Source organism: Chaetodon auriga, chromosome 20 (genome assembly GCF_051107435.1).
Source record: "Chaetodon auriga isolate fChaAug3 chromosome 20, fChaAug3.hap1, whole genome shotgun sequence".
Taxonomy (NCBI): Eukaryota; Metazoa; Chordata; class Actinopteri; order Chaetodontiformes; family Chaetodontidae; genus Chaetodon; species Chaetodon auriga.
Window position 1 is genome coordinate 2,956,516 of NC_135093.1, and position 20,909 is coordinate 2,977,424.

Genomic DNA, 20,909 nt, shown 5'->3' on the forward strand with positions numbered 1-20,909 from the left:
TGCCGCGTGTCTGAGTGTGCTGGCGTCCTTTGAACATGCAGCTCAGAGCTTGGAGCAGCGCGCCGCGCGCACCTCGCTTCAGGTTACCTGGACCTGAACCCGCGTGCGCCGGTTTGGTCGACATGGCGACAGAAAGCAGACGCTGACATCTGATAGGATGTCGTGCCTCTGCTGCGTTTTGTAATACGCCGTCCATGACATCATTTCACAGACTGACTTCAGATGCTTGATGTTCTAAACCTTCATCCACCAATCAGCTGCTGAGCAGGAGCGCAAGGACGTGACTTTTACTCAAGTAAAAGTACTAATACCACAATGTACAAACACTCTGTCACAAGTAAACGTCCTGCATTACTTCAGTAAAAGTGTGAAGGTATAATTAAACTATGACGGTTGTACTTTTACATCTCATTAGATGATTGTGACTCATCATTCGTGTCAAAGCAGGATTTTCCTGTTGGATGAGGTGGAGCTCATTTTCAACTATTTTGTAAAGGACTGAAACTGATTCTGTTCCGTCTGGATCAACCTGCCGATTAATCGATTGGTCGTTTGGAAACGTTCTGAAAATAGTGAGAATGTGGTCACATTGTCACAAACACGCTCAAATATTCACAATAATTCAAAGGAAAAGCAGGAAATGGCCTTGTTTGTGAAGCTGGAGCTAAATATTTTAGAAGGTCAGTTTGTAAAGTAACTACAGCTGTCTGGAAATACTACACTTCTCTCTGACATGGAGTAGAAAGTACCTCATACTTGTACTTTAATACAGGACTATATGTACTCTGTTTGATTCCACCTGTGTAAAAGTGTCTTTTCAGTCTCTGGTTTGTTCTGCTGACCTCTGATGTTTGCATGTGTTGTGCTGCTGACACCTGCTGGACAAACACAAATACAAATTCAACTTTATTGGCAGCTCCATTCCACAGTTAAGTCCAGTCAAAGTAACATTCAGTGAACAATAAACAACAGTCCCACACTCAGACAGAACGACAGACAGAACGCACGACGGACGGCACAGTTCAAACCATCAGCTCGACCCTCTGAGCCGACGTCACACTACAGTTTACTGTGGATGTGAGAAAAACGTTGATCTGTATCTGTAAAATAAGAGGAAGGAACCTGGAACGGCCTGTGCCAATCAGAAGGAAAATGGAGATCATGTTCAGCTGATCAATACGCAAACGACTGATAACCCAGAGAGTCCAGAAAGCTCAGCAGGAGTGCTGAATGTGCATTTTGTCTACAGTCAAACATACAGTTTAACAAAAACTGAGAAAATAGTTTCTAAAAACAAAGAATAAAGAATGAATACGCTCAGTGGCCACTTTATTAGGTACACCTGCACAATCTCCTGCAATTCAATAAATCAGCTCTGCCATAAACTCGACTTTTACTGAGGTCATAACGTTCACTTTCAGGGACTTTAGTGAGTTATGTTTATTGCTGAGGTCAGAGTTGGATCTTCGTACACACTCCTCTCGGTTTAATGACGTCCAGCACAACACCATCATGAACTGACACCTGACTAACACCTGAGCATTACAGGCACTGTACAAACTGACTGTACTGCAGCTGTGCAGGATTGCATTTGAACGACCAGGTGTACCTAATAAAGTGGCCACTGAGTGTCTGTATTTGGGTTTAAATTGATCATTTCTCTCAGTGACTGATTATAAACTCAACACAATCGACTCAGACGACTCTCTCTGAGCTTTGCCTCCATTTTCCCTGTGAGAAGCTCAAAACCAGATGGCAGAAAATGACGATTACAGACCTGAAAAATAACGTGTTTCTGATGATTCAGCAGAGAAAATGGACCATGTGAATGTTGCATCAAAGGAGCGGACGGTCAGTGGTGCAGATTGTGCTTCTGGAGAAATAAGACTGAGCTTCTACGTCCTGGAGGTTAACGGCATCGGCTGTACAGTCCAGTCAGGTTCACAGACGACAGTGACGTTTGGCTTGTTGATACATCCTAAACACAGCGGCACCTCTTTAATCAACATCGAAGGGTTTCCATCGGTATCTACAGACGAGCTTCAGGTGAGGTAACGGTTTTATCAAAGACGAGCTCTAGTTCCAGATGCACGTCGCTTCCCTGCGGCCTGCTGAGGTGCTTCTCACGGGGACAGCCGCTGGTACACCCAGCCGGCCTCTGCGGCGTGCTGGAAGTCGCCCAGCTCAGACTCTCCGTCCTTCGGCTTCGTGAAGACGATGCGGTCGTGAAGCCTGTTGGTCTGACCCTGCCAGAACTCGATCAGGTAAGGCTTGACGATGTAGCCGCCCCTGTTAGCAAAGCACAGATGGAGTATTAAGAAAAAGCATCTGTAAGTCTATCGGCCTGTTAGCCTCAATCAATCAGTTTCTCTCCTTATATGTAAAGCAGGATGTATTTTATTGTCCAGGAGCAGCAACTTCCTGAGGTTTCCACTGGCAACTGAAACAGTTCAACACACACTGAGCTTCAGTCAAAAGTGCCAGGCTAGCTGTTTCCACCTATTTCCAGTCTTTATGCTAAGCTAAGCTAACACACTGTTGGAGTCTCATGAGGAAACCAGCGTTTCTCCCCCTGTCCAACCATTTTAAGGTGGTTCATCTGATTTAAGGTGAGGAACATAAAGTAACGCTCACCAGTAGTCAGGCATGGGCACGTCTGCGTCCTTGTACTTCTCCTCCAGTTCTGCATTTTTCTGCCTCAGATACTGAAAGAAAAAGTGAAAGCTGAGCCTTTTGGATGAAGCATTAGCTTCATGAGACGGGGCGGTTCTGGATCTTACGTCTCTGTTTGGGACCGGAGTGCTCTGTCGGCTCACGACGGCCCCGATCTGGCTGCTCTTTGGTCGGGAGTGGAAGTAGTCGGTGGAGCTCTGCAGGGGGATTCGCTCCACGCTGCCCTCGATACGAATCTGCATATTCAAATAGAAATAAATAAACATTTATTGTGGAAAAATCTGTTAAATATCATCAATAAGACGGAATTTGACGAGATGCTGACCTGTCTGTTAAGGGGCTCCCAGTAGAAGACCAGACACGCGTATGGATTCTTCGCCTGTGGACAAATATAATCAATGAATCCTCAATAAAAAGCCTCTAACTGATTATTTGACTCCTGGTTTCAGCTCCTCTGTGTTCGCCATGACTGCTCAGACTTTGCTCCTTTTGACATTACATCATTTTACGACATTCATATCAGGTGGAGGTCACCTGTCAGTCACTGTGAAGAGAATATGAATGAACAGTGTCGGCTATAAACAATGGTCTGACAGTTTTTAGGAGGCTTTAAGGTCACACAAGGTCACAGAGAGCCTTCGTGTTGCTGTAAGACGTCTTCATCACTCACCAGCTCAGAGCCCTTTCTGCTCTCGTAGTTGGTGAAGAACCGAAAGCCTTCGTTGCTGTAACCTTTCAGGAGGACCATACGAGCGGAGGGACGTCCGTCTCTGCACGGGCAGACATGAGGCTGACATCAGACTGTGAACAACTGACCACAGATCAGCACTTTGAATTCAAGAGTCACCTACTCTGTGGCGGTGGCGATGCACATGGCGTTTGCCTCTCCGATTTCAGGGCACTTTGTGGCTTGATCGAACCAGCTTCCAAACTGTTTGATTGGGTCCAGAGATACAAGCTGGCTCTCCTCAAAGCACTGTGCAGAAATTAAACACAACATCCTTTTTTAATAGTCAAGGTCTGAAACAGCAGGGGAGCACATCTGCTTGTCCACCTGTACCACACACAGTATTCAAGACAGCCAGGTTAGAGAAATCAAAGTACATACTGCAGTATTTGTGCATCAAACACTGGACTTACATCATCATAACCTTGCAGCTGCACAGACCGGACAGTGTATTAAGTTGTATCACTGAGTATATTTCACCGTGACACAGGTTAGTCAAGTCATTTAAACGCCTCTCACCTCCTCATCTCCTTTGTATTTCTTCCTCATGTCACTCAGGTCCATGTTTGTGCGGTCACTCGTTGATTTCCGGTAGATACTCAGTGCAAAGACGCTGTGCTGACCCACGGTCAAAGTGGCGTGAGACGGATTTCCAGCAAATACACCGATATGCCTCAGTAAATTCGTACTGAGAATGCGCCTCATGCTTGTCAAAGTGACGCGCCGTCAGCACGCATTGCCCCCCCTTACGTAAAATATTACGCAAACATGTCAAGTGTTTTGTAACCGGGCCAAATGTTTAAGTATAACAACGGTTTGGACGGAAATGAAATTATATTTTCAAGCTCGGAGTTTGTTCAAGAATATACACGGGGCTGTGTGTAAAGTAGGCTTGATTTAAACACAAAACGTGAAAAGCGATGACATTGGTGATTAAAACTCCACACATCGATGCATGATGCTGCATTCAAGACATATCTGTTATTAGCAACTAGTTGTACCCCTAAATGTCTAATCTCTCAATCAAAATATAATTAAGCCACTTTTTCTGTCTGGCATTTATGGTAAATCCCATTTGGCTAAAATGGCTAATGTTATGTTAACAAATGGGTGGTAAAAATGTCCGCAAAGCCGCCACCGCTACCAGTTAATTACATTTAAACAAAATCCGACATTAACATTGATACAACAATATATTGCTTTTTGTGACCGATTTCACTTATATACATGCTATATTTAACTGAATTTGAATATACAAAGATGTAACACGATAAAATAACAAAAGATTGAGTTCTACAATTATCTGGTGTGATTGTCTTTCTGCCGATATTCCATGAATGCAGCATTTGTATCGACGTCATTTCCTGGATTACGTTTTCCTGTTAAACATGGCGGCGACCTTGTGTGTAAAATTGTTACCGAAACAAGGTAATTTTGAGTCAATACTGCATTTCTGTCCGTAGTTATCTGTCTGTAGTGAGTTAGCATTTTGTTGTCTGTTATTCTAGAACCAGCTAAAGCTAGCAGTAATAACTGTGCTTCCTTTAAAGAGCTTACCAGACAGTCTACAAGTGTGTAGTTAGCCGGTTAGCATAGCAACCTCAGACGTAGCAAGTCGAACATTAGCGGGTTTTTAACAAACTTTGCGCTTTTCAGGATGGCTGCCCCTGACACAGAGTGTTCGGCACGGCTCCAAGGCCGTGACTCGCCACAGGAGACCGATGCACTTCCTCAAACAGAAGCTCGTGGCTGTCACACAGTACATGCCTCCAGCGCGGATTGCTCCTCCAGGCGCCTATCCATCCCAAAACAAACAGACACAGGAGGTAACATTGAGTTCATGATTTCATTTGCTCCCATTCCTCCACAGGAGCCTCAGTGAGGTTCTGCATTGATGCTGGGCGATAAGCTCTGGCTTGTTCATCCCAAAAGGTGTTTGTGCACAGAAACATTGTCAGGTTGAAACGGGAAAGGAGCTTCCGCAGACTGTTGCTGCAAAGTTGGAAGCACGCCATTGTCTAAAATATCAGTGTGTTGTCGCATTAAGACTCCTTTCATTGGCCCTAAGTCTTGTAAACCTTTAAAAACAGCCCTCAACTGAATCCACGTTTGTCTCTTCTTTTCTGTTTGACCAGGATAATCCTTTGATGGTAGTCATGAAGAGGGATTTGAAGAAGGTGTTCCAGGACTTTAAGATGATCGCTGTGGTCCAGAACAACGCCAGTAGCGCAGAGGACATGCTGCTTCTCAAGCACAGACTTTATAAACATGGCATCACCATCAAGTTCTTCTCAAACCAGGTAAACTTTTGCTAAACTTTTATTTATGTTTCTGTGGCTTGAGTTCACCGTGCAAGCAGCCTTTCCCCCTTCCCCCGGTGTGGCTCACTATTTAAATTCTAAATCTCTGCTGGACCGTAACATTTAACCTGTTCTTGGTTACTACTTATTGTTTTTATTTCAGGATATTACATGCAATGTATTTTTAAATGGTTAAAATCCTAAACCCCTGCCTTAGTCTCACCAGTCCTATCCCTCCAAATAAATCCCAGGCGGTGAAACAGTACATCATCTCTAGAGCTGCTGCATATTAGCAAAATGTACGTTTTCCTAAACCTGATTTCACTCACGCATCGCTGCAGGTTGAACTCATCTGTAATCACGCTCTCTTTCAGGTGGTGCGGTCGTTCCTGAAAGACAGCGTTTACTCCAACATGGCTCCTCTGTTCATCGGTCCCACAGTTCTGATTGTCAGCAAAGAGCCGGCGGTGAAGGAGCTGCTGAGGACTCTGAGGGCCAGCCCACAGATGACACTCCTGGGTACGTTTATCTTCTGTCTGCACACAAGGAGGAACTCTGTAATGCAGCCTGATCGTTTTATAATGTCTGCTGCAGAAAAAGATCTGACTGATACACACAGAAATGACAGATGATGGATGTGGGTCCAGAAACACCTTTGGTGATCCTGAATTGGCATTTTCAGACCAAGACAATTAAATTAATGCTGTATTAGTGATAAAAAGGGGAACCTTACTTCAGATCCTCAAGGTGTGTTTGAAAAGTGAAGAAAGATATTTAAGTGATAGGTTTTTGAGAACAGTCACAGCTTTAATACGGTATTATCTTATTGTGGAAACTTGCTTTATACTGTAATTAAATAATGACCCACATACACAAATTACTAAAAATGTAAAATTCATTCTACACCTGAGCTTCTATTGCTATTGAAAAAATGTGCCTTGTTTGTCCAGAAATGTCTAAAATGTCAAAAATCTTGAATCATGAGAGACCAAATTAAGGTCATCAAACACTCAGAAAATCCCAAAGATGCTGAATTTAGAGAGAAGCAAATTCTCCCTTCTGAGAAAGTCAGCCAGCAGCTGTTTGGTAAATTAATTAATTGATAAAATATTTCCATAATTTTTTCAGTCAGTCATTTGAATAACATGCTTAACAGATTGTGATCGAGGCTTTTAGCTGCAGCTCACCCACCACTGCACTGATCACCTCCACAGGAGCCTGTATAGAGAACACGTTGCTGAGTGCTCAGGGGGTGCTCAGCTACTCCAAGCTGCCGTCAGTCACTGTTGCTCACGGCGAGCTGGTCGGCGGGCTGGCGATGCTGACCTCCCGCACAGCCTCCATGCTGCAGCACCACCCAGCCCACCTGTCCGCTCTGCTCCAGCAGTACGTCAAGCAGCAGAGCTCGGACGACAGCGCCGAGGGAGCTCCTAAAGCGGAGGAAGCCACGTAGAGCTTCAGAGGAAATGACTGAGACTGACGCCTCGCAGGTTTCCAGCTGCTTGGAATGAAGACGGACTGATGATGGATGCAAACAAACAGAATTTATTATAATTTAGTACCAAAGTTCCAAGCAAATCTGTAAGCAGCAGAGGTTTGAGTGGAGCAGTTCAAGTGGTGCTAAATTCAACTAAATTACACAAAGTGCATCCGCCTGTAGAAGCACTGTGGCTACTGCGAATGAAGTGGTCTGCAGAGCTGACTGTTTTCAGTGCACCTCGCTCTGTTAATGGAAGTCTTGGATGGACAGTGCAGCAAATATGTCAGTGCTGCCCAAACAAAGCCCGTATTTAAGGATAAAGTCACATATAAATAAACTATGTGGACACCGTCTGTTGCTCAGCCTCATTTGTTGGAGTTAAGACTTGCAGGATTTGTCAGACGTGCATTTAAAAGTGAAGTTTTTTAGTGTGTTAAATGTGTAATCTCCACGTTTGATTTGCCCTCTTGACACACACTGTGATACCAGCTGGAGCGGCAGCGTTGTTGTAAAGCATAAGTGGCATCATGAAAACCACTCCAGCCAAAATAAACACAAGTGGTCACAGATCCCGATGCGTTAATCTGCAGATTACAGCATGTTAATCTGGGTCAGTTAGTCTATAATGGCCTGCCTTTGTGAGGGAGACAGACGCTCACAGTCCTCTGCAGAGGACAGAATGTCCAAATGTCTTCATCTGATTCACAAACCAAAGTAAAGGTGCACAAACTGCCAGATCAAAACAAATGAAAATGCCTTGTTTTCGAGATTTATCATGAAACGATATGAGCTGCAGACGAGGAGGAATCACGTGCACCGTTTCCAAACTACTCTAATAATGATGACAAATGAAGGGTTAATTATGACCTGCAGTGAATGATAGACGAATAAGAGCCCATAGCAACAAATATTGATGTTTTGCATACAATTATTACAGTTATTACACGAATAAAAGCACACTTCACGGCTGGAACACAATATTCTAATATAATATAATAAATACATAATTCCATGACTTCCCGGCGTGACGCGGCTCTGTTTCAACATGAGTAAACTCGGTGTGTAGACTGAGTGGAGGTTGGCTGGATTTACCCTCCACCACATCCCTTCCAGACACTCGGTGTAATTCCAGCTAATGCGGATAAAGCGCAGGACACATTGCGCACGTCGCGCGCCGCCTGCGACGCACGGCTCGCGTCGGATCTGGACTGGAGGCAGCGCGTGTCACTCACCGCCGCTGAGATTATGTGATCAGTCAGTGATTATCTGAGGAGATGCCATGTAGTTTGACTCCTTTTTCTTTGCTTTTGTTTGTTTTTTGATCGGGCTTCGATGGAAAAACGGTTTCTTCGTGGAAATGGTGATTTTGCGCAGTTTCTCAAACGCCAGATGAGACATTTGTTGGGTTTTTCAGGCGCAGAGGACTGCAACAGATGATGAGAGTCGGACGTGGATTTCAGGTAAGACTCCTCTCTGACTTTGAATATTAGTCTGCTCAGAAAACACTAAACTAAGATTTCAAAGTTTGGCTTCAGTTCTGATGCAAATGACCGAATCACTCGAATATTTAGTATAATTTGGACATTAAATGTAACCTACAGGAATCTGCCGTGAATGCATCATGGCTCCGTATTCACGTGGTTAAAACACCATAAAAACTTTGGCTGGGAATCAGTTCCTCTCTCTTGTGTGCGCACCTCAGTGAGGAGCTTGTTCAGGTCTGATGAGTCCACATGGACCCTGGAGGATGTGAAACCAGACCCGCTGCTCACACACGGTGTGTCAGTGTAGCTGCCTCCTGTCTGTGCTTCTGTCAGTTAACTGTTGATCAGAGTGTGTTTGTGACAGACAGCAGCTCCTCTCTTCTTGGTCTACTTCGAGTCAAAGCATTTGTTTGGAGAAGCCTGTTTCAAACTGGACAGGAAATGGAGTGAAGTTGGTGAATTTCACGCTCATTCATAAACATTTATCCCTCTCAGATGTCACCCGCGCTTTATTGGCTGCAGTTGTTATTGTGAAAATGAGTTTATAGCTGCCATAATCTCTTCACCCCGTCCTCTGGCATGATGCAGTTTGGTGGCTGTTGCCCAAAATGCAGTTTTCACCTCGGCTGACTTGCTTTGTTGGCTTCCATTTCCGTATAATGAGCTCATGGTGTCAGTTATCATCAGAGTTCAGATCATATCTCGTCTCTTTGGGTCAGACAGCAGGAAAAGCGGCTGATCGAGAATCGTTTGTTCTGAATGAATGATGAATGAATGAAAGTGCACAACCTCGACTGTGTCCAGCTCCACAGTAAATGATAGATTTTCACTGAGTTCTGCAGAAGTTAGTTTCATGGACCTTTTTGTCTTTTTTGCAAAAGCTTCAAATCTGTAACATGACTTTAAGATCACAAAAAGATTTTTACTCGTAGAATATTCTTAATTTTCCTCCTCGAGTAAGCGAGCTCAGAAACCTGCAAATCCTTTCATCCTGTTTCCGCCACATGCCTCCATCACTGAGGTCAGTTACTCTCATCCTCTCCTGCCTTTACGTAACAGCAAGCCAGGAGGGTTCTGCCCAGAATTAGAGGGAAATCAGTTTGGATGCGACGCAGCCTTCAGGCACTGGTGATGTTACAAATACAGAGGTAAATTAACTTCCCCTCCTGAGTTAATAAAGTTAGTTTTGCAAGTTAAATGCACTTTGCAAATGCACACGTGCAATGTTTTCTCTATGCAGAAAAACATTCAAATGTTTTTGTAATTGCACTGCAGATTTTTGCGTCTTTAAGCACTAAACTTTTTTTTTTAAAGTGCTATAAAAACAGTAGACATTTGTCTTCTTCTTATTTCGCATTCATCGATATTTCAAACATCCACCCAGATTCCAAAAAGTTGTGTAAAGCATAAATAAAACATGTGAGCCTTTGCTAATACTTCTAATAATCAGTAGAGAACAGGACAAAAACAATATATTTAAAAATACTGGGAAAGATGTGGAACGCTCCAAGAACACCTGTTTGGAACATCCCACAGGTAAACAGGTTGATTGGTAACAGGTGAGAGGATCATGTTGGGTATGAAAGGGGCATCCTGGAAAGGCTCAGTCGTTCACAGAGGATGGAGTGAGGTTCACCACTTAGTGAGCACATGACTGGATGAAGGACGTTACTACATGAGCTGAAGAACATCATCGTTGCTCTTTGATATCAGACATCTTTCTGACAGTCGTCCTGCTGTGATTGCAGTCAGCGTGTTTTGTGTGGCGTCAGAGTTCTCTGCCTCAGGATTGTGTTTCTCTACATCCGAGTGACATGCGGCTAAAAACGTCCCCTGAAAAACCAATTAAGCAGAGGTTGGTAATCCTCTCCCTGCAGGCGGTCGCTGTTACACCGGCGTGATGAAGCTCTTCTGACTTACGTTCTTCAACTGGTTAAACAGAAGCCTGAAGTAGTGAATTAATCAAGCGATGAAGAAGAAAGATATTGACTTCTTTATCTGAGATGTTACATCCTGTAACTGTTCCTGCATCCACTCGCTTTGAACATGTGTTTCTGTCTTTTTTAAGCACCGCCGCCCACCCAAGTGCAAAAGCTGTAAGATTAACAGATTACTCAGTGACAAAGCAACCGCGAGAATGACTCCACACCTTCACAGGCCGTTCCTGTTTCTGCCTCAAGCATCTTGTGGAGAGAAGTTTGGCAGCTGTGCTCAAATTCATCATTTATGCTTCGCTCTTTCGAAAGAAAAAACTACAATTCGGCTGCGTTCATTTAGAAATATGTGGCCAAAAATTACAAGTATTCCCACATTTGTTGATTTTGGGGTGAATATTGAGTTCTGTTGCTCAGTGTGGGTGACTTTCTGATCCAGAGTGATCTAGATGAGGATCCAGGATACCTGAAGTGGATCCAGGCAGCTCTTACGACGTCACCTCGATTAGGTAACTGGATTACAGTCCTCTGTCGCCGGCTGCTCCGCTGAGCCTGTTTAACACTTTCTCTTTGCTGTCTTGCCATCATGGCTCAATCTAAAGTCTTCATACATCAAACTTCACACATGCAGCATTTGATAAGAGTAAGAGGCTGAAGTTCAAGCTGACTCAAACTTTGACTGTTTATTCCACTTGGGCCATGACATTGAACACATCACCATTAATTGATTTGCTGGAAAGCCAAAAATCGACTCCAGCTTCTCTGATGTGATGATTTTCTGCCTTTCTCTGTTTCCGAGCGAACAATCTCACCATAAAACACATTTATTCTGGAGCTTTTGACCACGTCACATGTTGACGTGTGGATTTGACAAGCAAGTAAAAGCAGCAATAATACTCTATTACAAGTAAAAGTCCTGCGTTTGCCTCCTCCTCACCTTGCAGGCGGCTTTCGGCAGATTGAACCTTTTCAACGACCTGCCGATCACAACAGGGAGGAGAGTCTGAAATGGATTCACACGGATCCCCCCTCAACCGCAGCCAATCGCTGGCCAGCGGCCTGGAGAAGAACTCACCGACGTGGAAGCCGTCGCACTCTCGGAGCAGCAGCACTCTGTCGTCTCGCCACTCCAGACAGGTGAGGCCCAGAATGACGCCCGGCCTGTAGTTTCAGGTGTTTTCATCCTGAAATACAGTCGTTATTTTGCATGAAGCAAAAAGGGTCCAAAGAAAATGAATAACAGTAATGTCAAGTCATCATTGTGCGTATAATAGAAAAGAAAACAGGACTTACTTTTTACTATAAACACGCTTCACACAATCAGTCAATTGTAAGAGGTCAGTACAAATCCAGAAATAGTAGAATAAAAGTCAGAACTTCCCTTGTTTGAACCTCCCTTGTTTTCCCATTCACGCTGCCTCTAGATTATCAAAGACTGGGAGGTGATCGACGACTTTCAGGCGGAAATGAACCCAGGAGGCGACAGTCCTCACGATATGACCACCCCGGGTATCTGCGAAGGATATCTTCTGAAGAGGAGGAAGTGGCCTCTGAAAGGCTGGCACAAGGTGAGAAACCGTCCACTCAGCCGTCCTGTAGGACGACGTGTCGACTTCATGAAAGAAGTCAGTTCTTAAAGGATGATTTTGATCTCTTTTCCAGCGATACTTTGTCCTGGAAGCAGGGATCTTACGCTACTCCAAAAATCAACAAGATGTAAGTGGACAGTACGTTTTCCGACAGGAGATTTCATCGTAGATTTGGAACCACTGAAACGTACCTTTGTCCAATCCAGGTCTCCAGAGGACGAGTCCAGGGCTCCCTGGATATGAGCCTGGCAGTGATGTCCATCAACAAGAAATCCAATCGGATTGACTTGGATGCAGGGGACATTCTCTATCACATGAAGGTAAACGTAGTTACCAAACGCTGCTGCTGTGTTTCAAACGTGTGCTTTCAGGTTGAAAAGACTTTCCTTGTCTCTCCAAGGCGAAGAGCCATGACCTCTTCTACATTTGGGTGACCAAGCTACAAGCCCACCGCCTGTACAAGAAGAATGAGGCAGCTCACGCTCACAGCGGCTTCCTCCAGACGTTGTCCCATGGCGCTGCAGCTGGACAGGCTCAGAGAAACGGAGATTTGGTGACTGTCAAATAAACAACAACAACAAAAGCAAAGCTAACCACCTTCACAGGCGACGCAAAGTGATTAACTGCTGTGTCCTCTTCCCCGTGTCTTCACGCCGCAGAGCTCTGCAGGCAGGGCGGACTCGGCCGGAGCGTCGGGAGTGCTGCCCTCAGCCAACACCGCCGTGAACAGCAAAGTGTCTGCGTGGCTGCAGCAAAGCCACAACCAGGACACCTGCGTTCAAGGTGTTTGTCCTATGTTCAGACAGAGTCCTATGAAAGAAGCACGTCGTCAGAATGAGGTCTTTAAAGGGGACATAATGTTGTTTTTCATCTGATAAAATACATTAATGTAATAATAATAACAAATGAGACACAGTTACTGAACTTAACATTTATTCAGCACTAATGTCTGCATTGTCTCTGTTTGCTTAAGTGGATCTGCACTCTGTCTGCAGTGCACTTATTTTAAATAACCGATCGACGCAGATTATCCCAAAATGCCAGATATTGACACGATCAGTTGGCTGACTGATTAATCGGTCTATCACTAATCTAAATGTTTAAAAGTATCCACATACTGCACCCACAGTAATACAGCTGTCTGTGTGGAGACCTTCCTTTTTCTACTGTAAAATGCGATCATGACCACAGGAGTCTTCTCTGATTGATTACTCAGTAAAGACAACACCTGTCATGTCTTCTTCCAGAGCTGAACCGCTGCCATTTGGACCTTTGTGAGCTAAACCGCTTAATCCAGAGCCTGCAGACGCTGGAGGCGGGCCAGGCTTTCACTAACGGAGACCTAAAGCGCATCATCAGCATACAGGTTGACTTCCTGCTCCAGACCAAATCTCTCCTCCGCTCCGGGCAGCATCGCATGGAAATGAAATTATTCATGTGTTCTGTCGCAGAATCTTTCACTGGAGAAGCCGAAGAAGTCGAGGTCAGGGAAGATGTGGGGACACTCGCGCACTCTGTCCAGAGTGGAGGCCCTGGGAATGGTAAGAATGGTCCGTAACTTACTCCTTTATCAGTGTTTAGACGAGGAGGTGTTCAGACATTGACAGCACTGATTGTTTAAAGTTGATTTGAAGTCATTGGTTTTTGATTGAAATCATTATTCCTGGTAATTTTTTGAGATTATACTGGGTTTAAGTATTTCACATCCCAAACCTCCTGTAACATTTTGGGGCTTTTCTCTAATCCAAAGCCTATTCGTGGGATTACTAAATCGGTGAGTTGGCAACGGGCAGAACATGAGACAACTTTATTCATAAAACTCATTCTCTGTTTACACACTGAAGCAGACTTCTACCCTGAAAATGAGCTGTGATTATGTGAATGATGACTCAAAGGAAAAGGTTGTTTCCAGGTTAAAATGGTGACCGTGTTGTGTTTAAATGGCTCTTTCTGTGTGTTCCAGCGTGGTGTATTTGTCGTAGATGTCCCACCTCTTATGCACTTTTATTCAACATCTAAAACATATTTATATACCATAACATAGCCTACAGCAATGACATGATATTGATTTATAGAATCATTGGAACTGTAGAGTGAATAAATTAATAGATTAATCAACTAAACCCACGTTTTGTTTCAATGATCGTAGTCAATCCTGATCTTTAGAAGCCAGAGCACTACGGCTCTGAAGGTTTTCTTTCTCACCAGACAAACAGACCTGATTTCAACGTGAACACAGTGAAGTAGCTGGTAGGACAGAAAACCTGCAGGCCTGGGTTCCTAGAGGTCCATGTTGGACCCATAAAAAGCTCGTCTACCTGATTTTCCTCCAGCTGTGTCTTTACAGTACAGGTACAGAGTGACCTGTAACAGCAGGGAGAACACAGGTGTAACTAATAACATTGAAAATGACTCAGCTGTTTTGGTCAATTCGGTTCAAACAACAATAAAACAGCTGAAACTGTCCCAGTGATCCAACAGGCCTCTGTTCTGTTGCAGCTTAATGGTGCAGTTATTTTAGTTACACCTGCGTTTGACAATCACCCTACAGCTCGTATTAAAGGAATAGTTTGACATTTTGGGAAATATATGTTAATTGCTTTATTGCCAAGTGAAGACTGATTCCACTGTCAGGTCTGTACTGTGAATGTGAAGCTACAACCGGCAGCTGGTTAACTTAGCTTAGCATAAAGACTGGAAACAGGGGGAAACAGCTAGCCTGGCTCCGAGCACAGAGCACCTCCAAAGCTCACACAAAAGTGTAAAAAAATGAAGATTTGTGGTTTTACAAGGTTTGTGAGGAGTATTTCTTAGCTGACATGACAAGTGCTAATGCTAAGCTAAGCTAACTGGTTGCTAGATGTAGCTTGAGAGGGGTATCAATCTTCTCATCTAATTCTCTGCAAGAAAGTGGAGAACCATATTTTGCCAAATATCAAACTATTCCTGCAGCATTCTCATGTTTGTTCTTCTATGGTCTTCATGTGGGAAAGACTGCTCAGGACTGAAACCTCCTGTGCTGATAACAGACGAGGACTTTTACACCTTTACACCCAAACTGACAGATAAGAAAGCCATTGTGAATTTAACCAGTGATTCAACCACCTCCGTCCTCCTCTGTTCACCTCATAGCTCTCCTCCAGTCACCTGAGCAGCTCGTCTCACCTCGGTGCATCCGTCCCCTCTATCCCTGACTACGTCTACTCCCAGCTGTCCCCTCCTACGGTCACACTGCCGCCCGAGGGCAAGAAAATCCAGCAGGACATCTGCACCATGTCGCTACGAGGTCAGAAAAGCAGATACATGCATGCATACGCTCAGGTAGACAGGGTTCATAAATGTTGGTAATGTGGGAAGACGAGCAAATCCAAGACTGGGATTAAAGAGATCAGGACAACTTGAAAGCAGAATGAGTGTGAGTCCAAATTTCCACTAGAGCATCCTCTTCTTCCTTTTCAGTGCTCGCTTCCCTGAAGTCAGTGCATGAAACTTTGTCCCAGGAGAGGCAGAAGCTGCAGGAAGTCTGGGAAACCAACAACATCCACCCGTCGAACACATTAGCTGTGGTAAGAGTCTTAGTGTCGTGGATTCTCTGGCACATATTTCCTCGTAGTTTTTGATGGCTGAACTTCTGTTTCCCTCCCTCTTTATCGTCGGGTGTCGTTAGCCTGCAGCAGAAAGGCAGTCAGCCCACGGGCCTCCGTCAGTGGCCGATTCAGCTGCGGAGTATTTTGACGCGAGCGACGACATCCTTTGTGGTAGTTCCTCTGAGGTGTCTGACGAATCAGGACTTAGCGATGGAAGCACCACCAACTCTGAGCCAGAGGAAGGACACGGTGGGTACATGCACATGAAATATGTTATTAAATTCGTTTTTTAACTTTGAACTTCACAAAGCACCTCTGAAGGAACGTTTATGCTTGCATTAATCCCAAAAATGACTGCAGGTTTGGCATGTCAGACTGAAATATCTCAACAGCTATTCAATAAAGCTGTTAAAATTTGCACAGGTGTTCATGGTGCCCATTAGCATTTAGCTCAAAGTGTTGCTATACACTATTCTTCTTCTTCTTTCCTGAATAGATTACACTTTTGTCTTGATAACTTAATTATTTCCTCTCAACCACATTACAGCCTCAGCCACCCGGAAGTACCGTGCTAGCATTTCCAAGACTCCTAACAGCGTTGTTCCCAAGAGCACCGGCCGGCGAACTGCACTTCCTGCTCCCTGTCCTGACAACAGCCATGTGGGCCTCATGGCTATCCTCTACAATAACATAGGCAGGGACCTTCTGATAAATCACACCGCTCTGCAGGCACATACAAATGATTTGACACAGCGGTTTTCTGAAGCTTACGTGCTGTCTGTCCTCAGGTAAAGACCTGGCTCGAGTGTCCATGCCTGCTGCTCTCAATGAGCCTGTTAACCTGCTGCAGAGGCTGTGTGAGGAGCTGGAGTACAGTGAGCTGCTGGATACTGCCAACAATACACCGGACCCCTACGAGAGGATGGTGAGACATATGTTTGTGCAGGACAGATAGGAAAATGTGTCAATACAGGCATATTGTTGTTGTTGCAACCCTGATCTGACGTCTCAGATGCTGATAATGTTCCCTAAAGTGATAAAAAAAAAGTGTTTTCCACACAGTGTGCACCAAGCCATTAATAAGAATGAGATGTACTATTTGCAGACAAACAAACTGAGATTTCGCGTTTTGCCTCCTACAGATTTACATCGCTGCCTTTGCTATCTCCGGTTACTCCACCGCAACGTTCAGAAACCGCTACAAGCCCTTTAACCCGGTGCTGGGGGAGACCTACGAGTGCATCAGAGAGGCCCGGGGCTTCCGTCTCATCAGTGAGCAGGTGTCACAGGAAGAGCTTCACAGACACGACATTCATTACACAACGTCTTACTCAGCAGTATCGTGTTTGTCTCACGTCCATGAAAGCCTTTAAACGCTCTGAGTGGCTGCTACAGAAATGATTAAAATGACCTTTTAAAATTAGGAGAAGATTATGGGGAATTACCATTTAGCCCCCATAATCCCCTCCTGTAAATTAAGGCGATCCACTGCACGAATCCACACTCAGTGATTTATTGCTTTCATACTCATCCTGAGTACTTAAATGTCAGTCCTCAACAGGACTCAGGACTTGTAATCCAGAATATTGTCAGTCTAACAGTCTAAACGATCAATGATGGCTGTGTTGCATTCAGGGGCTCCAGTATCAGTGCTGTTGTGAATGCTGGCTCAATCCTAAATCCTAAAAACATAACCAGTCCTGCACACCTGAGCTCATGGTCATTGGATGAAGTTGCTATGCTTTAACAGGAAGTCCATTGATTTTATACACCAAAGCTTGTTGGGAAAAACAACTGTATATAAAAAATGTGTGTTTAAGCTGCACAAAGTCTGATTAACTGCCTCTAAAAAGGTGTCAGTTGGAGCTGAAGACAGCAAGTCTGAAGCAAGTGTCTGCGGACCATAAACATGAGGTTCTTCTGAACAGTCTGGTTGTATGTGGTCAGATTTGTAATCTTTTCTCTGGACTCCGTCAGGTCTGCCATCATCCTCCCATCTCCGCCTGCCACGCCCAATCAGAGAACTTCTCCTTCTGGCAAGGTGACACTCTTCTTTCATCAAACCAGTGTTCTTTGTTCCAGTTAGCAGTGCTGATCACATTTATCCTCTAACTTTACCTCTAACAGACCAGCGATGGAAAAATAAGTTCTGGGGAAAGTCACTGGAGATTCTGCCAACGGGAATGGTGAACGTCACTCTTCCAAGGTAAACAGTCGACGCCTGGCTGTCTGTATTAGCAAATGTGCTGCAGGTGGTTGTCGTTGCACCATGTGATGAAGCTCTCGATCAGGCCTCTGTACTCCACAGAGTGACACTTGACACCTTTTGTTAAATCCCTTTAAATCTTCATTATTATATGAGTCTGGACAGACATGGATTTGCTTGTATTTGCTTTAAAAGTGGCTGTATTTCTGCGTTTTGTCCAGGTATGGAGACCACTACGAGTGGAACAAAGTCGTGACCTGCATCCATAACGTCCTCAGTCAGCAGCGCTACCTGGAGCATTACGGCGAGGTCACCATCCGCAACCTCAAGAGCAACGTCTGCACCTGCAAGATTACCTTCGTCAAGGTGAGCAAGCGACTTCCTGCTCCTCTCGGTGCTGTTTGTCGCAGGTGATCTGACTGTGTTTGGATCCACAGGAAACCTTTTGACTGACGCCTTTGTATTTTCTTTGTTAGTCTCGTTATTGGGGTTCAGACACGAACAAGAATGAGGTCCAAGGCACGGTGCTGGACCAAACTGGGAGCGTCATTCACCGGTTCGGAGGTCTGTGGCATGAAGGCATCTTCTGTGACACCCTGCCGACTCCCAAATGTGTCTGGAAGCCAAGTGAGTCCATGATCACCGCGAACAAGACGTAGGACTTATTCACAAACCTTTTTACTCTTTAGGTTGTCCTTCAGGTGTCCTGTGTGTCCACGTAATTAGCCCCATTGATGAGATTCTGCTTCAGAGGTTTAAATAGAAGTGAAGGGGAATGAAGCGCTCCCTGGTGCCAAAACTGCTAATCAGCATAAATCCAAGTGTCACGTTTGTGCAGCAGCTCACCTGAGAGGCTCATGTCGCCCTGCAGATCCCCAGCCAAAGGATGACCTGCTGTACTATGGCTTCTCCACCTTCGCCATGGAGCTGAATGAGCTCACCCCAGACCTGAAGCCTCTCCTGCCTCCGACCGACAGCCGCCTGCGCCCGGACCAAAGGTGAGAGATCCTCAGCGTTTGGAAGATTTAAATGTTCTTCAGATGTTTCTGATGCTCTAATGGGCACTTGACAAGAAGAAGAATAATTGTTTTTATATGCCACTTTTCAAGCTTAAACACAAAGTGCTTTCCAAATTAAAGGGTTTACAGAATGAAAAAGTGTCCCTGGGTACGTTAAATTAATGGATTAGGAGAATAATATGTACTTAAATGGGACCAGGATCAATACATGTTGTATTAAAGTGAGTGTAATTGACTAACTTCCTCTTTTCTTAGGATGCTGGAGGAGGGGAAGGTGGAGGAATCAGACAGGAAGAAAGACGACATCGAGGAGTTCCAGAGGGAGCGGAGAAAAGAGCTGAGCAAAAGGGGAGAAGAACACGTTCCACGTTTTTTCAAGTGAGTCCATCGTTCCTTTAATCCTGATTATAGAAGACTAATAACAAACTATTATGTCCTTTTAATGCATGTCGTTATGACAAATGTATAAACTCCCTCTAATCTTTAATGATAAAGACCATAAAGTAATGAGGCTTTATTGTCTGTATTACTAATATTAAATGTTTAACCTTAGTGTTTCATTGCATAAATAAATAAATCCATATATTTAGTGCATATTGGTCTGATATATAGATATTTGTATTACTCAGTACACTTATGTTCCTACAGATATGTGTTCAAAATGTTCTATTTTCAGGTTTTCTTGTGCGATATCAGAGTGTGTAAATGATCTTTATTTCTTCATTATCCTCAGGAAAGCCAAAGATTCCTGCGGACGGGACGTGTGGTTGACAAACGACACTTACTGGAAGCTCAGAGAGAATCCAGGTTTCGCTAACATTGAAAACACAATTCTGTGGTGATGAGGCGACAGCGACGAGGGACGCCAGACGAATACCGGCGGTGGACATTCGGACAGCATGTATGAACCGCTCTGAGACGCCTGCAGAGCGGAGAGAGTGCTGCCGATCTCTTCTGCACACCCATGACTGGCTCATGGGAACCAGGCGCTCACCAGTCCGGCTCCCCAGCATCCAGGTCTCATCAGGACCAGTTTTTTAATGTTTCTTTTTTTAGATTACTGTGTTTGTTTATATTTCCGAGGATTTCACCGTCCTCTGTCGAAGGAACTGAACGTGTGACGCACACTCGGCAGTCTTCTGAAGTCGACATTGCAGTAGTAAGAGAGGCCTGTTCTATTAGCATTATTTAACGTGAGCATTCAGTCCCATCATGCTCTCCTCTCAACCAGTTTACTGCGTTTATGTATGTGTGTTTTATGTGCTGACGTCAGCACTACAGTCAGGCCTGGATCAGTGAACAGCAGCCAACGCAAGGGGGCAGCCGGTTTGTGGCTGAGCCCCTGTGCAGCAGCCTGGGTCAGACCCTTCGCTGCATGTCTCTCTACTGTCACTATGAAAAATTAAAAGTGTGGGCAAGAAGCCCCCTCCCAGGCTGCAAGTGATTCATAATACATATGAAGTTTAAGACAGTATCTGTCTGGACGCTGCGGTCATTGTTAACATAGACCATGTGATGGTGCAACATCTGCGAAAGCATTTGAACGTTTTTTATTACTTTAAAGATAATCACCAATATTCAGTATATCCACATATTTAAAGGAGGAGAAAAGATATTCTACTGTGTTTTTCATGTCTTTAATAGTGAAAAGAATATCCAGCTGGAATCATATACATCCTGTATTTATACAATACATTAAACAGTCGACGTCACAGTTGTGTTTTCATTTCTCTTAATTTATTAAAACTGCACTTGGCTGCAGATAAATGTGTCTCGTAAGTAAGAGTTCCGGCACAAATTAACGTTCACCTCATTTTTCATGAAACTGGATGTGCAGCATTTTGAAAAGGCGCTTTCAGACCAACACGTCAACGAAATAAACATCAACCCAGCCGAGATTTGTCATGTGT

At 44.4% G+C, this 20,909-nt stretch overlaps 3 protein-coding genes across 6 annotated transcripts; 2 read left to right on the forward strand and 1 right to left on the reverse strand.

The window, feature by feature from the left end:
* Nucleotides 1–894: 894 nt before the first annotated feature.
* On the reverse strand, nucleotides 895–4,114 carry pnpo (pyridoxamine 5'-phosphate oxidase). The gene is made up of 7 exons (XM_076759149.1): nucleotides 3,920–4,114; nucleotides 3,525–3,649; nucleotides 3,344–3,443; nucleotides 2,999–3,052; nucleotides 2,781–2,909; nucleotides 2,635–2,705; nucleotides 895–2,289 (listed from the first exon to the last, which is right to left on the reverse strand). Exons 1-7 carry the CDS (start codon nucleotides 4,103–4,105, stop codon nucleotides 2,124–2,126), a joined length of 831 nt encoding a protein of 276 aa, XP_076615264.1. The 5' UTR covers nucleotides 4,106–4,114; the 3' UTR covers nucleotides 895–2,123.
* A 623-nt stretch (nucleotides 4,115–4,737) lies between these two features.
* mrpl10 (mitochondrial ribosomal protein L10) lies at nucleotides 4,738–8,193 on the forward strand. Its single transcript, XM_076760081.1, has 5 exons — nucleotides 4,738–4,828; nucleotides 5,057–5,226; nucleotides 5,536–5,700; nucleotides 6,075–6,219; nucleotides 6,915–8,193. The coding sequence occupies exons 1-5, from the start codon at nucleotides 4,738–4,740 to the stop codon at nucleotides 7,151–7,153; spliced, it is 810 nt and encodes a 269-aa protein (XP_076616196.1). The 3' UTR covers nucleotides 7,154–8,193.
* A 220-nt stretch (nucleotides 8,194–8,413) lies between these two features.
* On the forward strand, nucleotides 8,414–20,711 carry osbpl7 (oxysterol binding protein-like 7). 4 transcript variants are annotated; one of them, XM_076760106.1, is made up of 23 exons: nucleotides 8,414–8,640; nucleotides 11,543–11,735; nucleotides 12,023–12,166; nucleotides 12,261–12,314; nucleotides 12,394–12,507; nucleotides 12,588–12,740; nucleotides 12,847–12,970; nucleotides 13,435–13,553; nucleotides 13,639–13,737; nucleotides 13,938–13,961; nucleotides 15,320–15,473; nucleotides 15,647–15,753; nucleotides 15,855–16,023; nucleotides 16,322–16,476; nucleotides 16,571–16,699; nucleotides 16,917–17,054; nucleotides 17,752–17,815; nucleotides 17,902–17,980; nucleotides 18,202–18,346; nucleotides 18,457–18,607; nucleotides 18,852–18,978; nucleotides 19,255–19,377; nucleotides 19,733–20,711. In XM_076760106.1, exons 2-23 carry the CDS (start codon nucleotides 11,607–11,609, stop codon nucleotides 19,839–19,841), a joined length of 2,610 nt encoding a protein of 869 aa, XP_076616221.1. In that variant the 5' UTR covers nucleotides 8,414–8,640; nucleotides 11,543–11,606; the 3' UTR covers nucleotides 19,842–20,711. The 4 variants fall into 4 exon arrangements, with proteins under 4 accessions (XP_076616221.1, XP_076616222.1, XP_076616223.1 ...); XM_076760107.1 differs by having other exon boundaries at nucleotides 13,639–13,728; XM_076760108.1 differs by lacking the exon at nucleotides 13,938–13,961.
* The last annotated feature ends 198 nt before the right edge of the window (nucleotides 20,712–20,909 follow it).

Coding starts and splice junctions, on each gene's coding strand:
- pnpo (XM_076759149.1), bottom strand. CDS start 4,105: ATGAGGCGCATTCTCAGTACGAATTTACTGAGGCATATCGGTGTATTT. Junction 3,650..3,919: donor AATACAAAGGAGATGAGGAG/GTGAGAGGCGTT, acceptor ATTTCTGCACAG/TGCTTTGAGGAGAGCCAGCT. Junction 3,444..3,524: donor TGCATCGCCACCGCCACAGA/GTAGGTGACTCT, acceptor CTGCCCGTGCAG/AGACGGACGTCCCTCCGCTC.
- mrpl10 (XM_076760081.1), top strand. CDS start 4,738: ATGCAGCATTTGTATCGACGTCATTTCCTGGATTACGTTTTCCTGTTA. Junction 4,829..5,056: donor AAAATTGTTACCGAAACAAG/GTAATTTTGAGT, acceptor TGCGCTTTTCAG/GATGGCTGCCCCTGACACAG. Junction 5,227..5,535: donor AAAACAAACAGACACAGGAG/GTAACATTGAGT, acceptor CTGTTTGACCAG/GATAATCCTTTGATGGTAGT.
- osbpl7 (XM_076760106.1), top strand. CDS start 11,607: ATGGATTCACACGGATCCCCCCTCAACCGCAGCCAATCGCTGGCCAGC. Junction 12,167..12,260: donor CTCTGAAAGGCTGGCACAAG/GTGAGAAACCGT, acceptor TCTCTTTTCCAG/CGATACTTTGTCCTGGAAGC. Junction 12,315..12,393: donor ACTCCAAAAATCAACAAGAT/GTAAGTGGACAG, acceptor TGTCCAATCCAG/GTCTCCAGAGGACGAGTCCA.